Raw genomic sequence first — 14,982 nt, forward strand, 5'->3', positions numbered from 1 at the left:
CGACTCTCCCATCAATTCCGGGGAGATGGTGTTTTACAGATGGTTCTTGGAAGGAGAATGAAGTTTTCTCTGGGCAAGGTTGGCTAAGTACTTTAGAAGGCTTTGATGGGTTGTTAGGAGCAAGGAATGTCCGAGCTTGTCTATCCCCTCTACATGCGGAGATAGAAGCACTACTTTGGGCAATGGAATGTATGAAAAATTTACGCCAGTTTCAGGTTACATTTGCAACGGATTGTTCTCAGTTGGTGAAGATGGTTTCGGAACCAGAAGAATGGCCCGCATTTGCAAGTTCTTTGGAAGATATTAAGTCCCTGAAAGAGGTTTTCACACGTTCGGAGATTATCTATGTACCAAGGATGCAAAATTCAAGAGCGGATAGCCTAGCACGCAGTGCCAGGAAACAACCGTTGTTTGTCGTTCACATGGATCAAAATCTACCGGAGTGGTTTACAGAGTCAGTATGAGTCTGTATTTGATGACAAAAAAAAAAAAAAAAAAGTGAGATTTGGTAGGTGATCCAATAATGGAATTTTAATTAGACCTTTTGGAAATAATTCCGCTATATTTATTTAAATAGTAACGTCAAATGATTTATTTCCATTACAAACAACACAATATTAGAGGGACCCACCATATTAATAGACAATGAAATCAAAAGTCAAGTCTTCGCAAATGTCCTTATTTTTGTCTGACGTGGCTTTTTTTTCGTGTTCACACATAGACATACTTTTAATATGTCAATCAAATTAATAATAAAAAATGTATACACTTGGCTTGACGAGATTTGATTCTAAGCGACGCCTGACTCAGTCATCGTCTCCTTCGTGGAAATCTTTAAAAGTCTCTGCTTCATCTTCTTGTAAACTCTGAGCCGCAGATTTTTCACTCATTTTTACCAAAAATAAGATTTTTCACTCATGCCCTAGCTTTTTTCTTCTTCCTGGGTCTTGTTGAAACTTTTCTCTAGGTGAAGAGTTTGTCTCGAGATGGCTTCCCCCAAGGAGAACGATGATGTTCCCATGCTTCCAATCTCGGACACATCTCGTACTAGGCCTTTCACTTCCAGGTCTCGTAGCGTATCCCTCTCAAACACTTGTTCCACCATTGATGGATTCGACAGCTCCACAGTGGTTTTAGGCTACACGGGTCCTCTTCGAGCCCAGAGACGACCTCCTTTAGTTCAAATGAGTGGTCCTCTTTCCTCTACTCGCACTCCTGAGCCTCTCTTTCTTCTTCCCCCTCCTTCTGATTCAGTTGGTATCTCCTCGTCACAGCCTGAGAGGTATCCTTCTTTTGCTACTCTGGAACATAAAAAGTCAGACGACGAGTTCGTCTTAAAACACGCAAATCTCTTGAGATCTGGACAGTTAGGTATGTGTAATGATCCTTACTGTACCACTTGTCCTTCTTATTACAACCGCAAAGCTGCCCAAATCCCCAGTTCCAGAGTTTCTGCCTTCTTTGACTCCAAGGTATCTTGTTTTGATTTTTATACTCAACACAGTGACAAAAATAGCTTGAGGATCAAGTAAATGTAGCTGAAACAGAGTCTTTTCTTTATCTTACTAGTTCCATAATGCTCTGTATGATGATGCTAAAGGCTGGGCTAGGCGGTTTGCTACAACTGCTAATAGATACTTACCAGGAATCATGAATCCTCACTCTAAATTCGTTCAGAGCTGGACTAAGTTCTTTGCCCTCTCATGCTTGTTGGCTATTTTCATAGATCCTCTCTTCTTCTTTCTCATATTAGTCAAACAGGTATGTTTTTTCTCTCCATATTTTGCTTCTCATGTTTTGTATTCTTGCGTTTACAACAGTATTTGGCACTGCAGAACGACAAATGCATTGTGATTGATTGGCCGATGGCTAAAGCATTTGTAGCTGTTAGAAGTGTAACAGATATTTTATTCTCTGTAAACATTCTGCTTCAGGTGTGTTTCCTTTTTGCTTATGTTACCTTATAACTTATAAGAGAACATGTTGGCCTCAAATGCTTCCTTATTTCATATATTGTTGCAGTTCCGATTGGCCTATGTAGCTCCCGAGTCTACAGTTGTTGGTGCTGGCCAGTTAGTTGCTCATCCAAGGAAAATTGCTCGGCATTACTTCCGAGGAAAGTTTTTACTAGACTTGTTCATAGTAATGCCACTTCCACAGGTATCATAACGTTAGAACCCAACTTCTAAGTAGAAGTAATTAGTATATGTTCATTTACTGTAGATATTTTTTTTTACAGATATTGATATTATGGATAATACCAGCACACTTAGGTGCATCTGGGGCAAATTATGCAAAGAACCTGCTACGTGCTGCAGTTCTTTTCCAGTACATTCCGAAGTTGTATAGACTACTACCACTTCTTGCTGGCCAAACACCTACAGGCTTCATATTTGAGTCTGCTTGGGCTAATTTTGTTATTAATCTTCTCACCTTTATGCTTGCTGGTCATGTTGTTGGCTCTTGCTGGTATCTTTTTGGTCTGCAGGTATGGCAAAAGTCTCAAATTTGTATCAGTCATTTAGATATAAAATCATTTATGTTGCTTACATTACCTCTCTTGTCCTAACCAATAAAAGATGTATAGATATGTAGTGGCTTATTGATTCTTCTCATTGCTTGCCTCTCTTTTCTCTTTTGTATCTTTCAGAGAGTTAACCAATGCCTACGAGATGCTTGCGGTAACTCTGATCATGAATGTAGAAATCTTATAGATTGTGGTCGTGGAGAGAGCTCTGAAGCGTTTGCTGCATGGAAAGGTAATGCAAGTGCAAGTGCTTGTTTTCAAGAGGGTGGTTTTCCTTATGGAATCTATATGAAGGCAGTCAATCTCACCAATCATACTAGCCTCTTCACAAGATATAGTTACTCTCTTTTCTGGGGTTTTCAGGTAATTCAGTTTATTACACAACTGTTCAGATAGTTTACATTGGATGGCACATGTGGAACTCTTAATGAATGTACATTGTTTACATCTCTCAAAAGCAAATCAGCACGCTTGCTGGAAACCAAGTCCCAAGTTACTTTCTTGGGGAGGTCTTCTTTACCATGGGGATTATCGGTCTGGGGCTATTGCTTTTTGCGCTTCTTATTGGTAATATGCAGAACTTCCTTCAAGCTCTTGGTCGAAGGTAAGTAACTACCGTATCACATAAGAAGATATCTCAAAGGCATGGTGGGTGGTTTCAAAATAATAAAGTACTCCCCGGTTATTGTGTTTTGTCCATCTTAGGAATCTTGAAATGACGCTGAGACGGCGTGATGTGGAGCAATGGATGAGCCATAGAAGGTTGCCAGAAGGTATAAGAAAGTATGTGGACTATGCCTCTTAAAACTTGCTTCTCAAGTTGAAGATTTACATTGTCTTAGGTTATGTGATGTCACTATAAAGCTAAATGAATAGTTGTTTCTACATTTTCAGGAGGGTGCGAGAGGCTGAGCGGTTCAACTGGGCTGCTACTAGAGGAGTTAACGAAGAATTGCTATTTGAGAATATGCCTGATGACCTTCAAAGAGATATAAGACGACACCTCTTCATTTTTCTCAAGAAGGTTAAACATCAAAGTCTATTTCCCTCGGTGTTGGTTCTGTTTTGTCTGAAACTTGTGTGGATTGAAAATGTTGGTGGGTTTGCAGGTGAGGATATTTTCTTTGATGGATGAATCAATCTTAGATGCCATCCGTGAGAGGCTGAAACAGAGGACATACATAAGTAGTAGCACGGTCTTGCACCGTGGAGGTCTAGTTGAGAAAATGGTATTTATAGTGAGAGGTGAGATGGAGAGCATTGGTGAAGACGGTTCTGTTCTTCCTTTATCAGAAGGAGACGTTTGTGGTGAGGAGCTCCTCACTTGGTGCCTTGAACGATCTTCTGTTAATCCTGGTACATCTCTTGTTGACTCTATGTGCTCACAACTCTCAATGTTTTGGGCTAAAAAACTTAAAACATTACATCCTTGTAGAGTCTATGTGCTCATAACTCTCAATGTTTTGGGTTATAAACTTGAAACATTACACTGCATTTTGTAACTAATCAGTATGCTTTGGAACCTGCAGATGGGACGAGGATAAGAATTCCATCAAAGGGATTGCTAAGCTACAGAAATGTTAAGTGTGTGACAAACGTGGAGGCGTTTTCCCTGAGTGTAGCAGATCTTGAAGACGTAACAAGCTTGTTCTCGAGATTCTTAAGGAATCCTAGAGTGCAAGGAGCCATTAGGTATGAATCTCCATATTGGAGGCTACGAGCAGCTAGGCAGATTCAAGTGGCATGGAGATACCGAAGGAGACGGCTTCAGAGATTGTACACTGCTCAGTCTAGTTACAGCCTTTAGATTGTGCTCTTCATTCTTGATGATGAGGTAAGCTTGGTGCTTGTTACATTGGTGATGCTACTATATTATATGATAGCTTAATGCTTCACTTGAATTCATATTGTAAAATGTAGTTGCTTTAATAAGATCATTTTCACGTAATTTTATATTTGAATAAGAATCTCATCTGTAATACCTTTCATTTTTTCCTCTACGGTTTTACATGTCTATAGATGAAGCTTGTAAGATAGGGAATTAGCAGATATTATGCTATATGAAAGTTAAAAAATAAAATGGGAATTCGGCCAAAAAAAGCACGAACTTTACACGAATTGCCAAAATAAACATGTACTCGAGCCTGGCCAATAAAATCCTAAACTTTCGTTGACTGACCAAAATAACAAACCGTTAACCGACAGTTAAAACTGTGTTAACCCACCGTTAAATACTACCATTTAGTGAAACGACGTCGTTTCATTCAGTTCTTTTGTTTAAGACAAAATCTTAAAATTGTTGTTGGTTGGACTCGAACCCACACACTCTTGGACTTAACAGAGGGGAGTTTTGCCACTGGACTAGTGAGACATTTTAAAAGATTAGATACAAATTTGTTTTTATTGATCAAAAGACGTGGATGATTGAAATAAAACAAAACATAACCCTAATTTCTCATAAACTCAAAAAATTCTCTAAAAACTTTTGAAAAATCTTTAAATTTCCAAAAAATTGAAAAATAATTATTTTTTTATAAATTTTATTTTGAAATTAAAAATAAACTTTTTCTTTCTTTAAAAAATCAAAAATCTTCCAAAATTTTCTTTTAAAAAAAATCCAAATTTTTTAAAAAATCAAAGAAAATGCAAAAAATTAAGTTACAATTATCAGCTAAAAATTAAATTTTTTAAAAAGTTGAAAATTTTGGAAGATTTTTTTTAATAGAAAAATAATTATTTTAGTTTCAAAGTTAATTTTGTAAAAAAATTATTTTTTTTTTCAATTTTTAATTTAATTTTAAAAAATTGAAAATTTTGGAAGATTTTTGTTTTTTTTTAAAGAAAAATAATTATTTTAATTTCAAAATTAATTTTATAAAAAAATTCTTTATTTTTCAATTTTTAATTTAATTTTAAAAAATGAATTTTTTGAAAATGTTTTGATTATTTAAAGAAAAAAATATTTCTAAGTTCAATTTGTTTTTTACAAAATCTTTATTTTTCAATATTTTGTAATTTTAAAGATCTTTTATGTTTTTAGAGAACTTTTTATATTCAGTGAGTACCAAATAAAGTTAAATGTGTTTGGAACTATATTGAAAACGCCTTTAGCCCAGTGGTTAAATACATTATCATTTCACCCAAGCAACCCGAGTTCGAATCCAGGGTTCTACTTGTTTTTATTTTCAGATCATGTAAAACAAAAACGACGTCGTTTCAGTTAACGGAACAATAAACAACGTCAATTTTTTTCTGTTAAGTTGCTAACGGCGTGCTAAATTGGCAAGACAATAAAGACATTGTTAATAAATTTTAAAGTCAATGAAAAGTTTGGTACTCCCTCCGTTTTTTTATATAAGTCGTTTTACAGCTATGCACGTAGACTAAGAAAACCATTAATTTCTTATATTTTCTAAACAAAAACATCATTAATTATTTACCTAACCACAATTTAACCAATAGAAAAATAGAAGATATATTATCATTGGTCATACAACATTAATTATTAATAAATTTTACATAGAAAACTGAAAACGACATATAATTTGGAACAAAAAAATTTCTCTAAAACGACTTATATTAAAAAACGGAGGGAGTATTTTTTTGGCCAGTCCAAAAGTTCAGGTTTATTTTGGCAATTCATGCAAAGTTCGTGATTTTTTTGGCCGAATTCCCAAAATAAAATAGATAGTTTATCATATAATTTAGCTGTATTTTTTTTTAGAGTTCTCTTCACTACCTATCCAATTTCTGTTAATTTTAGTTGAAATAAAAATTATTGTTTTCTAAACTAGGTAACAAATATTGTTTATGAACCAATTTATTTTTAAAAATAATTAATAGAAAAATTAGTTATGGCATAAATGGTTGTATTTGACTATTTATACCTTTTTTGGTCAAACATTTGACTATTTATACTTATTTGAGTAGATTTACAAAAATACATTGAGATTTTCTAGGCAGATTAGGCAACCTTGATTTTCACTTTGTCACGTCACATGAATCTTCTCAGCTTCTTACGAATATCATCGTAAATTTCTCCAGCACCTTAACAGAGACCCATAATTACGTAGACAAGCCTCAACATTTAGCAACACTTGGAATAAATAGTATCTTATTAAACAGAATTATTTCACTTAAATATCACTACTGAATAAAAACATTAAGCTTTATATTTGAATTTCCTAACTAAAATATCATCAAATTATCACAATTAACAAATAAAGAGTGCAATAAAATCTATCGGCGGGAAGTTGACTGAGCAGTGTATAATCTGTGAAGTCGTCTCCTTCTGTATCTCCAAGCCACTTGTATTTGCGTAGCTGCTCTTAGCCTCCAATACGGAGACTCGTATCTTATGGCCCCTAGCACTCGATGGCTCCGTAGGAATCTTGAGAACAAGCTCGTTACGTCTTCAAGATCTGCTACACTCAGCGAAAACGCCTCTACGTTTGTCACGCATCTAACACTTCTGTTGCTAACCAACCCCTTTAGCGGCAACTTTATGCTCCTCCCATCTTCAAGTTTCAAAACATATTCAGTTTCAATCTTTAATATTTCAACTTCTTAACGCAATAAATTGGAAAGTTACAAACACACAGAAACACTCACACACATAGAAAGCCAAAGCTGTTAGTAAAAGGGACGTACCAGGGTTTACAGAAGAGCGTTCGAGGCACCAAGTGAGAAGCTCTTCACCACAAACATCACCTTCTGATAAAAGAAGAACAGAACCGTCTTGTCCAATGCTCTCCATCTCACCTCTCACTATGAATACCATTTTCTCAACTAGACCTCTGCGGTGCAACACCGTGCTACTACTTATGTACGTTCTCTGTTTCAGCCTCTCACGTATTGAATCCAAGATTGATTCATCCATCAGCGAGAATATTCTCACCTGCAAACCCCAAACAACACTTCAAAACATTATGGTTGAGTATCAGAAATGGTTATTATCTATGCCCACTATCTGAATAGTGAGTTTTAGAACTACACCTCTCCGCAAAGTACACAGGTAGAAATGGATTCTGATCTAGTGGTCATTAGCTCAACTAGAAAGGACCCTGACCATTGTGCCAGAGGTCCCCAGTTCGAGTGACCGCTAGGACAAAATTAATATAACATGTTGTGATTTCGGCCCCGAACCTCTTGATATTCAAAAAAAAGAAGTACATAGGAAGGGATTCTGATCTAGTGCAATGTATTAAACTTATTACCTTCTTGAGAAATTTGAAGAGATGACGTTTTATATCTCTCAGGAGATCTTCAGGCATATTCTCAAAGAGAAACTCCTCGTTAACTCCTCTAGTCGCTGCCCAGTTGAACCGCTCTGCCTCTCGCACCCTCCTGCATTTTGTTGAACAAACTACTGAGCTAGTTCTATCGACCCTCCCATAACATAGCCTGAGAATTCAAATGTATGACCAAAATACTAATTCAAATGAGATGCAAAGTTGCACAGACTTTCTTATATCTTCTGGCAACAGTCTATGGCTCATCCACTGCTCCACGTCACGCCGTCTCAGCATCATTTCCATCCTCCTAAAAAAAGACAAGCACAAATCATCAATCTCACTTGGTGGATCAAATGTTTTTTCTTTTGAAACATAATTGATGGAGTAGGCTTACCTTCGATCAAGAGCTTGAAGGAAGTTGTGCATATTACCAATGAGCCTCGCAAAAAGCAAAAGGCCTAGTCCAGTGATGCCCATTGTAAAGAAAACCTCCCCCACTGAGTAACTTGGTGATAGGTTTCCAGCAAGCGTGCTTATTTGCTTACAGAGTTGCACAAACAGTTTTACATTAGTCAAGAGTGATTTAAGAGACTACATAGTTTGAACATCAGTTAACCTAATAGAGCCTAAGTTACCTGGAATCCCCAAAACAGTGAGTAACTGAATCGTGTGAAGATACTAGAATGACTAGTAAGATTGACTGCCTTCGCATATATGCCATACGAAAAGCCACTCTCTTGAAAACAAGCATTGACACTGTCACTATCTCTCCAGCGAGCTCGTAGTGACGCAGATGCGTAGATGTTCCCACGAGCACAATCTATAAGGTTCCTACGTTCATCCACCGAGTTATTCCAAGCCGCATACAACAGACACTTTTTTACTCTCTGGAAAAAAAAAACAAAAAGAGAGAGAGAGAAGAATCAGTAAAACTACTCGGAGTTGTGAAAACATACATAAAGTATTTCTTAAGAAACTGACTTATATACCTCAATTCCTGAAAAATACCAGCAAGATCCAACAGCATGACCAGCAAGCATGAAGGTTAGAAGATTAATAACAAAGCTTGCCCAAGCCGACTCAAATATGAAGCCTGTCGGTGTTTGGCCAGCAAGAAGAGGAAGAAGCCTATATAACTTTGGAATGTATTGTACTATAAATGTGCTGCGTATAATGTTTCTCTCAAATCCTGCTGTGGATGTGCCTAAGTGTGCTGGTAATATCGATAATGTCATTATCTGAAACACAAAGGTGAAATATAATGTAAGAAAAAGAAACATCTCCGAGTTGACAATACTCAAAGAAACATTTCAAGGGCTGAGAGTACAAAACCTGTGGAATGGGTAACACTATGAACAAGTCAAGAAAAAATTTGCCTCGCAAGTAATTGCGAGCAATTTTTCTTGGATGATCAACTAACTGGCCAGCACCAACTATTCTAGACTCAGGAGCTACATAGGCCATTCGAAACTGCGACAAATATGGCAAGAAGAATAATTAAAGAAAATCATTTCTTACACAAGAGACAAGAACAAAGGAGACACACCTGAAGCAGAATGTTAATGAAGAATATAAGATCAAACATACTTCTAAGAGACACCAGTACGGTAGTCTTAGGCCAATCAATCTCTATACATTTGTTGTCCTGCAGTAATCTTAAACTCATGAAAAAAATATACAGTCAAACAAGAGACTGATAGAGGAAGAGGAAGGAAGCATACATGTCGGATTAATAAGAGGAAGACGAAGGTGGGATCTATAAAAATAGCCATCAAGCATGAAAAGGCTAAGAATCTAGTCCAGACTTGAACGAATTTGGAATGAGGATTCATGATTCCAGGCACGCATCTACGAACACAGGAAGCAAATCGCTTAGCCCAACCTCTAGCATCATCATACAGAACAGTGTGGAACTAAAAAGAAAAAATAACATTCATATCAGTTATGTCTAACACTTACTTGGTCCTCAAGTTAAGTAGAAGCATTAATATACATACATACATACCCTAGAGTCAGAAACTTTGGAAGTATGAAAATTAGCAGATTGGTGGCTGTAGTAAGAAGGACAAGTGGTACAGTAAGGTTCATTACACATCCCTAGTTGTCCAGATTTCAAGATATTTGCATTTTCCAATACGGATTCGTCTTCAGATCGAACATCAACGGTAGAGGAGGAATCAGGAGGTTCAATAGAAGGAGGAAAGTGAGACTCAGGTCTGGGAGTAGAGTAAAGAGGACCAGGTGGTCTTCTCTGTGTTCGAATTGGGACTGTGTAGCCCAAAGCCACCTTTGAGTTGTCACATCCATCAATGTAATAAGTTGAATTTGAGAGGGAAACGCTACGGTTCTTGAAATTGAAAGCCCTGGTGTGAGCACGAGATGTTGCTTCTGGAATGGAAACTTGGTCGTTTTCGTTTGGGGAAGTCATTCTCCAAGATCAAGAACGAGAAGCTGAATACCCCCAAAAGCCTAGGGTAAGCGTGAGAAAGAAGCAAAACAATGAAAGAGAAGACAGAGACTGAGTTTTTGGGTTTAGCTCATTAAGAAGACTTTTAAGTGTTAGTTTTATAAAGACAACGAAAACATGGATGTTTGCAAATTTTTTTTTAAAAACATGAAAGGTTGCAGGAAGCTTGATTCGTCAAATTGAAAATAACGTAACATATTGGATCTTTGTGTAAGGATACCCATCAACGAAACTTCAAAGGGTTTGTTTAATAAGTCAAGCAAAAAAAAAAAGATTTTACCAAAAAGAAAAAGCCAAGCAAAAAGGTTGGAAGAGGGAAAACCTTAAGAAGCTCCAATTTGTGTTAATTTTAAAATATTATCGTTTCACATAATCACATCAATGACAGTAAAAAACGTTTTGTCAAAACAACACACACAGGAAAATCCAAAAAGTAATATTTCAAAAAAAAAGCTAAATTACCATAAACGATAAATCAAAATTTTAATTCCACTTCTCAATACTAGATCTTAAGTTCACTAAACCTAAATATAATTTATATATATATATATATTTTTTTATTGTATAATTTATTGTTTACATAGTTTACAATTTTTTTAAACTACTAATATATTTAATTAATTATTCAGTTATAAATATAAGTATTTATTATTTTATTTTTACATATGATATTTTAGGAAATTTTCTTTTTGTGTATTGTTTTAGGCCGTGTTCGAAAACGCGGCTCAGGCGGCCGAGTACGCGGCGGAAAGACGCTATCCGGTGAGTAGCTGCGGCGATTTTGGTGTATTCGGCCAAAAACTCGGAGCTCCATTTTTTTGAATTTTCAGTGTTCAAAATTGAATGTCTAGTGATAGATCTATCATAAGTGATTGAAAGCTACGTGAATAATAAAGAAGAACAATGATAATCAATGAAAAATGACATTAACATTGAAAATTAGGTCTGAAATTCGCAGATTGAAAAGGTAAAAAACGGGGGTAAATTGGTAATTTTCAACTCATTAAACAAAAAAACGATTTAAAACCAAAAACACAGAAGAAGGGCTTCAAACCCACGTTGGGAACTTTAAATACATATGGGTATACCACTGGACCAACGAAGATCTACGTTTATGTTGTAATTATTTAATATATGTACATATATGTAAATAAAATAATAGAAAACTAATCCACGATTAACCGTCGATTAATCTCCGATTATTTGATTCGGCGCTAGGCCCAGATCGACCGTACGCGTAGCGCCTAGCGAAATTTTGAAGATGGATTTTAGGATAAGAAGTAGATTATTTTTGAGAGGAACAATAACGAATATGAGTGAATAAACAAAGCCGCGTTTCTGAAGAAAATGAAAGCAAATCCTTTTGAATTATTAAACTCTCCTTGGTATGTCCTTGAAAGTTGAAAGTCATACCTTTCACACCAAAAGCCACGTGAACTGGGTCCAGACTTTGCTCCTACTACTAACACTCCAACAGTCCGCCATGTTTTCAATACATAGTTCTGTAAGACCAGAAACGAAATTTCTCTTTCGGCCCCTACAGTATTTATAAATCTACCGGCACTAAACCCTATGCTTGACCAGCTTGTGGTCAAGGCGGGCTGTGTTACAACTACTTTTCTAATCAGTGTTCTAAAACGCGCTAGACATTCATTACGCATTATATGACAGTATATTGCCTAGCCGTATATACGAAAGCTTAAATTGGGTATATACATATATATACTTTTACACGAAATAAAGTTTAAGATTAATAAATATACATTATTTTTAACATAAATATATTTTAAATCCACTTTTATGTATAAATATATAGTTTAACATATATGAATAGTTTTAAATTATAAAAATTAAAGACATTTTAATACATAAAGATGATAAATTAAAAATGATTTTGCAACAATTATACTAATATCTATAATCATATAAATACATAAAATAAGTAAAAGTAATCTATATAATAACATTAATATAATTATTTAATAGTTTACTTTTTGAATATTAATGCTTAAAATCCGCCTAGGCATCCATGTATACCGCATAATGTCTGTCTAAACGCTATTATTCGTCTGAATTATATAAATCCACATAAAACATTATATAATATAAAAATAGTACGGTTGGCTACCGTATAGCGCCTAAACGCCGCCTAAACAGTACTCCCTCTGTTCCTTAATATTACATATTCTAAAAAAAAAATTTGTTTTAAAAAGATCTAATTTTTACATTTTCAAGACATGTTTTATTAACTAATTGCAAATTTCAAAAAACTTAATTGCACTTACTGAATTTTTATTGGCTTAAAATTATAGAACAAAGATAAACACAAAAAATTATGCAAATTCAATGTGTTTTATTAAAATGTGTGAAAAAGCTAAAATATGTAACATTAAGAAACAGAGGGGAGTATTTTAGAACACTGATTCTAACGTACCATAATTATTGAAATGCCAAGTGAGTAAGTGACGGATATTTGTTATGATTGGATGCGCCAACTATAGTTCAATTGGTTAGAATGTTTCCTATCATAGAGTTTTAATTTAACGTCTGTTTATTCGCCAAAAAGCAAGGTCAGCATTCTCCAAGAACCACATCTATTCACTTCAGGCTATTGGATTGGTATGAATGATAATTATTATTGATAATGGAACTCTGTTTATATACAGAGTGATGAACAAGTCTAGAATCTACAGAAGTTAATGACAATATACAAACGTTAATGAAGACGATGATTTAGGGACTTGGTCAATCCACATAATCTGCCTTCCATATTCTATATCACAGGCATCATGGAACCTTGAGCCCGTAGTCTACGATAAGGACTCAGCCGGCTGCTTTGGTCTGGATAAACATAATGCCAAGAAGAAGGAGAACAAAACCGAAGAGAAAACTGGATGCAAGTGGTTGAACAATGTCGACCTCTTCTCAAAGTGCAGTCTAATGATTCAACTTGCCTAATTACTCTATTCTTTGTTGTATTAGTAGACTATGAAAACAAAAGTATGGTTTACATGATTAAGTAACTAATGTAGTAAACACAACAATGTCATGACCTTCCCACCCACCTATGCTTACTGCTATAAACCTAGACTGAATTTTGGGGAAAAAAAGTAGAGAAAACAAAGGCAAAGAGATGACAATGTTTCATCGGCAAAGATGGCTCTCCAGCTTGATCATGTTCTTGCTGTCGTCATTCATGCTAAAATCCGATGGATCAAACCGTATAGTTGGCGACAGCTCTGGTTGGGAACTTTACACAAACTATACCAACTGGACACAGGGAAGAGAGTTTCATGTCGGCGATGTCTTAGGTAAATTTTCTAATTCCTACACAATATAGTAGAGTTTAAGTTACAGTCCCATCCCTTACATTGTTTCCAACACCCACCTTGCTAAATCTGTCTCTCTTCTTAAACAGTTCTCAACTACAATAGAGACCAGCATAATGTTATGCAAGTTAATTCTACAGCCTACGTAGACTGTGGAAGAGACAATTACATATCTCTCTTCAACAAAGGCAATGACTCGATAGTTATATCAGAGGTTGGTGAGCACTGGTTCATCTGTGCAGTAGACGGCCACTGTGAGAATGGTCAGAAGCTATTAATCAAAATTTTAGTAGCTTGTTGTTATAGTACTAAAGTAATGTAACTAAACTTGAATTAATATCATCTGAATAATATATACAGGGTACTCTCATTAACTCTTGATATACTAATAACCTATACAGCATACTTTGCAACTCTTTCACCCAAATAAAGAGAAGAGACATGAATTGTAGCATTCTTGCAGAGACAGAGACAAGACAATTAACACACTAAAACCAAACAAGTCTGGAGCAACCATAACTGAACATACTAAACTCTTCACTATTCATCATTAAACATATACAAAAAGAAACTGTGTAAGGAAACATGATCACCAGCGTTTTCAGAAAATCACAACTGTGGATCAACGTCATCGTGTTTGTTCAAGAAGCGGAAACCCATAATGTATCTGTACTCTCCGGTGCCAAGACAGCGAGAGCATTCACATAAACCGCTCCCTCCACAGCTCCTGCACCTGTGACCAAACACTCCAAAAAGTCTTTTAACTTTATGAATCAAACATGAGGGATACAATACAAAGACTCTAACAACATGTTTTTACCATTTGGGCCACTCTCCTTTCGGAAGCATCTCCATATCCACGCAGTTAGTCCTCCCTTTGAATCATACAACACGATGAGACAATTATTGAAGAGTTGAGAAACAGAGAGAAAACTTTCAGTTCGTTACCTTTCCCGCTACAATTGAAACAGTCGACTCTTCCAGTTCCATGGCATATTACGCATCTACCCTTCTCCTTTCTTCTCGTCTCCGTCTTAGCGCCACACTGTTAATCTCAGAGCTCAAAGCTTATTCTCGTTTTATTATCAAACTCTGGAGATAGAAGTTGAGGAGATTTTTTCACCTGAGTTGTGACTATCCATGAAGGTTTGTTGAGATAAATTCTTGGTTTTTCCTGCGAAGATTTTGAATTCGGAGCGCCTTCCTCTCGCCGGACCGCCATCGCCATCGCCGCCGGCAGCCGGAGACACGCGCTCGCCGCCATCTGTGTGCTTCTTCAGCCGACACAACTGAAAATGTATTTCCTTTCCCTGTTCCTAGTCAATCTACTATCTTCGGCTTAAGGCCCATATCTCTATTGGGCCTGTATTAGAATTGGCCCTCAAGTCACCAACATTGAGATACAATCTCATACAAAGTACAAAC

The 14,982-nt window shown here is 36.0% G+C and overlaps 3 protein-coding genes and 1 long non-coding RNA gene across 4 annotated transcripts; 2 read left to right on the forward strand and 2 right to left on the reverse strand.

Moving 5' to 3' along the window:
- Window positions 1-741: 741 nt before the first annotated feature.
- LOC103839073 (probable cyclic nucleotide-gated ion channel 20, chloroplastic) lies at window positions 742-4,522 on the forward strand. The gene is made up of 12 exons (XM_009115574.3): window positions 742-859; window positions 968-1,472; window positions 1,570-1,761; window positions 1,836-1,934; window positions 2,023-2,160; window positions 2,240-2,488; window positions 2,651-2,890; window positions 2,986-3,131; window positions 3,233-3,310; window positions 3,422-3,551; window positions 3,637-3,883; window positions 4,057-4,522. The coding sequence occupies exons 2-12, from the start codon at window positions 987-989 to the stop codon at window positions 4,332-4,334; spliced, it is 2,283 nt and encodes a 760-aa protein (XP_009113822.1). The 5' UTR covers window positions 742-859; window positions 968-986; the 3' UTR covers window positions 4,335-4,522.
- A 2,102-nt stretch (window positions 4,523-6,624) lies between these two features.
- On the reverse strand, window positions 6,625-10,432 carry LOC103839086 (putative cyclic nucleotide-gated ion channel 19). The gene is made up of 11 exons (XM_009115584.3): window positions 9,767-10,432; window positions 9,483-9,674; window positions 9,308-9,406; window positions 9,094-9,231; window positions 8,751-8,999; window positions 8,397-8,648; window positions 8,156-8,301; window positions 7,991-8,068; window positions 7,744-7,873; window positions 7,178-7,424; window positions 6,625-7,044 (listed from the first exon to the last, which is right to left on the reverse strand). Exons 1-11 carry the CDS (start codon window positions 10,187-10,189, stop codon window positions 6,767-6,769), a joined length of 2,232 nt encoding a protein of 743 aa, XP_009113832.1. The 5' UTR covers window positions 10,190-10,432; the 3' UTR covers window positions 6,625-6,766.
- Window positions 10,433-13,343: 2,911 nt separating this feature from the next.
- On the forward strand, window positions 13,344-14,130 carry LOC103839104. Its single transcript, XR_004457100.1, has 2 exons — window positions 13,344-13,539; window positions 13,647-14,130. It is a non-coding gene; the product is annotated as an uncharacterized LOC103839104 (long non-coding RNA).
- LOC103839096 lies at window positions 13,913-14,915 on the reverse strand. Its single transcript, XM_009115591.3, has 4 exons — window positions 14,681-14,915; window positions 14,506-14,602; window positions 14,378-14,432; window positions 13,913-14,290 (listed from the first exon to the last, which is right to left on the reverse strand). The coding sequence occupies exons 1-4, from the start codon at window positions 14,819-14,821 to the stop codon at window positions 14,167-14,169; spliced, it is 417 nt and encodes a 138-aa protein (XP_009113839.1). The 5' UTR covers window positions 14,822-14,915; the 3' UTR covers window positions 13,913-14,166.
- Between the last annotated feature and the right edge of the window lie 67 nt (window positions 14,916-14,982).

This window comes from Brassica rapa, chromosome A01, assembly GCF_000309985.2.
Source record: "Brassica rapa cultivar Chiifu-401-42 chromosome A01, CAAS_Brap_v3.01, whole genome shotgun sequence".
NCBI classification, from domain to species: Eukaryota; Viridiplantae; Streptophyta; class Magnoliopsida; order Brassicales; family Brassicaceae; genus Brassica; species Brassica rapa.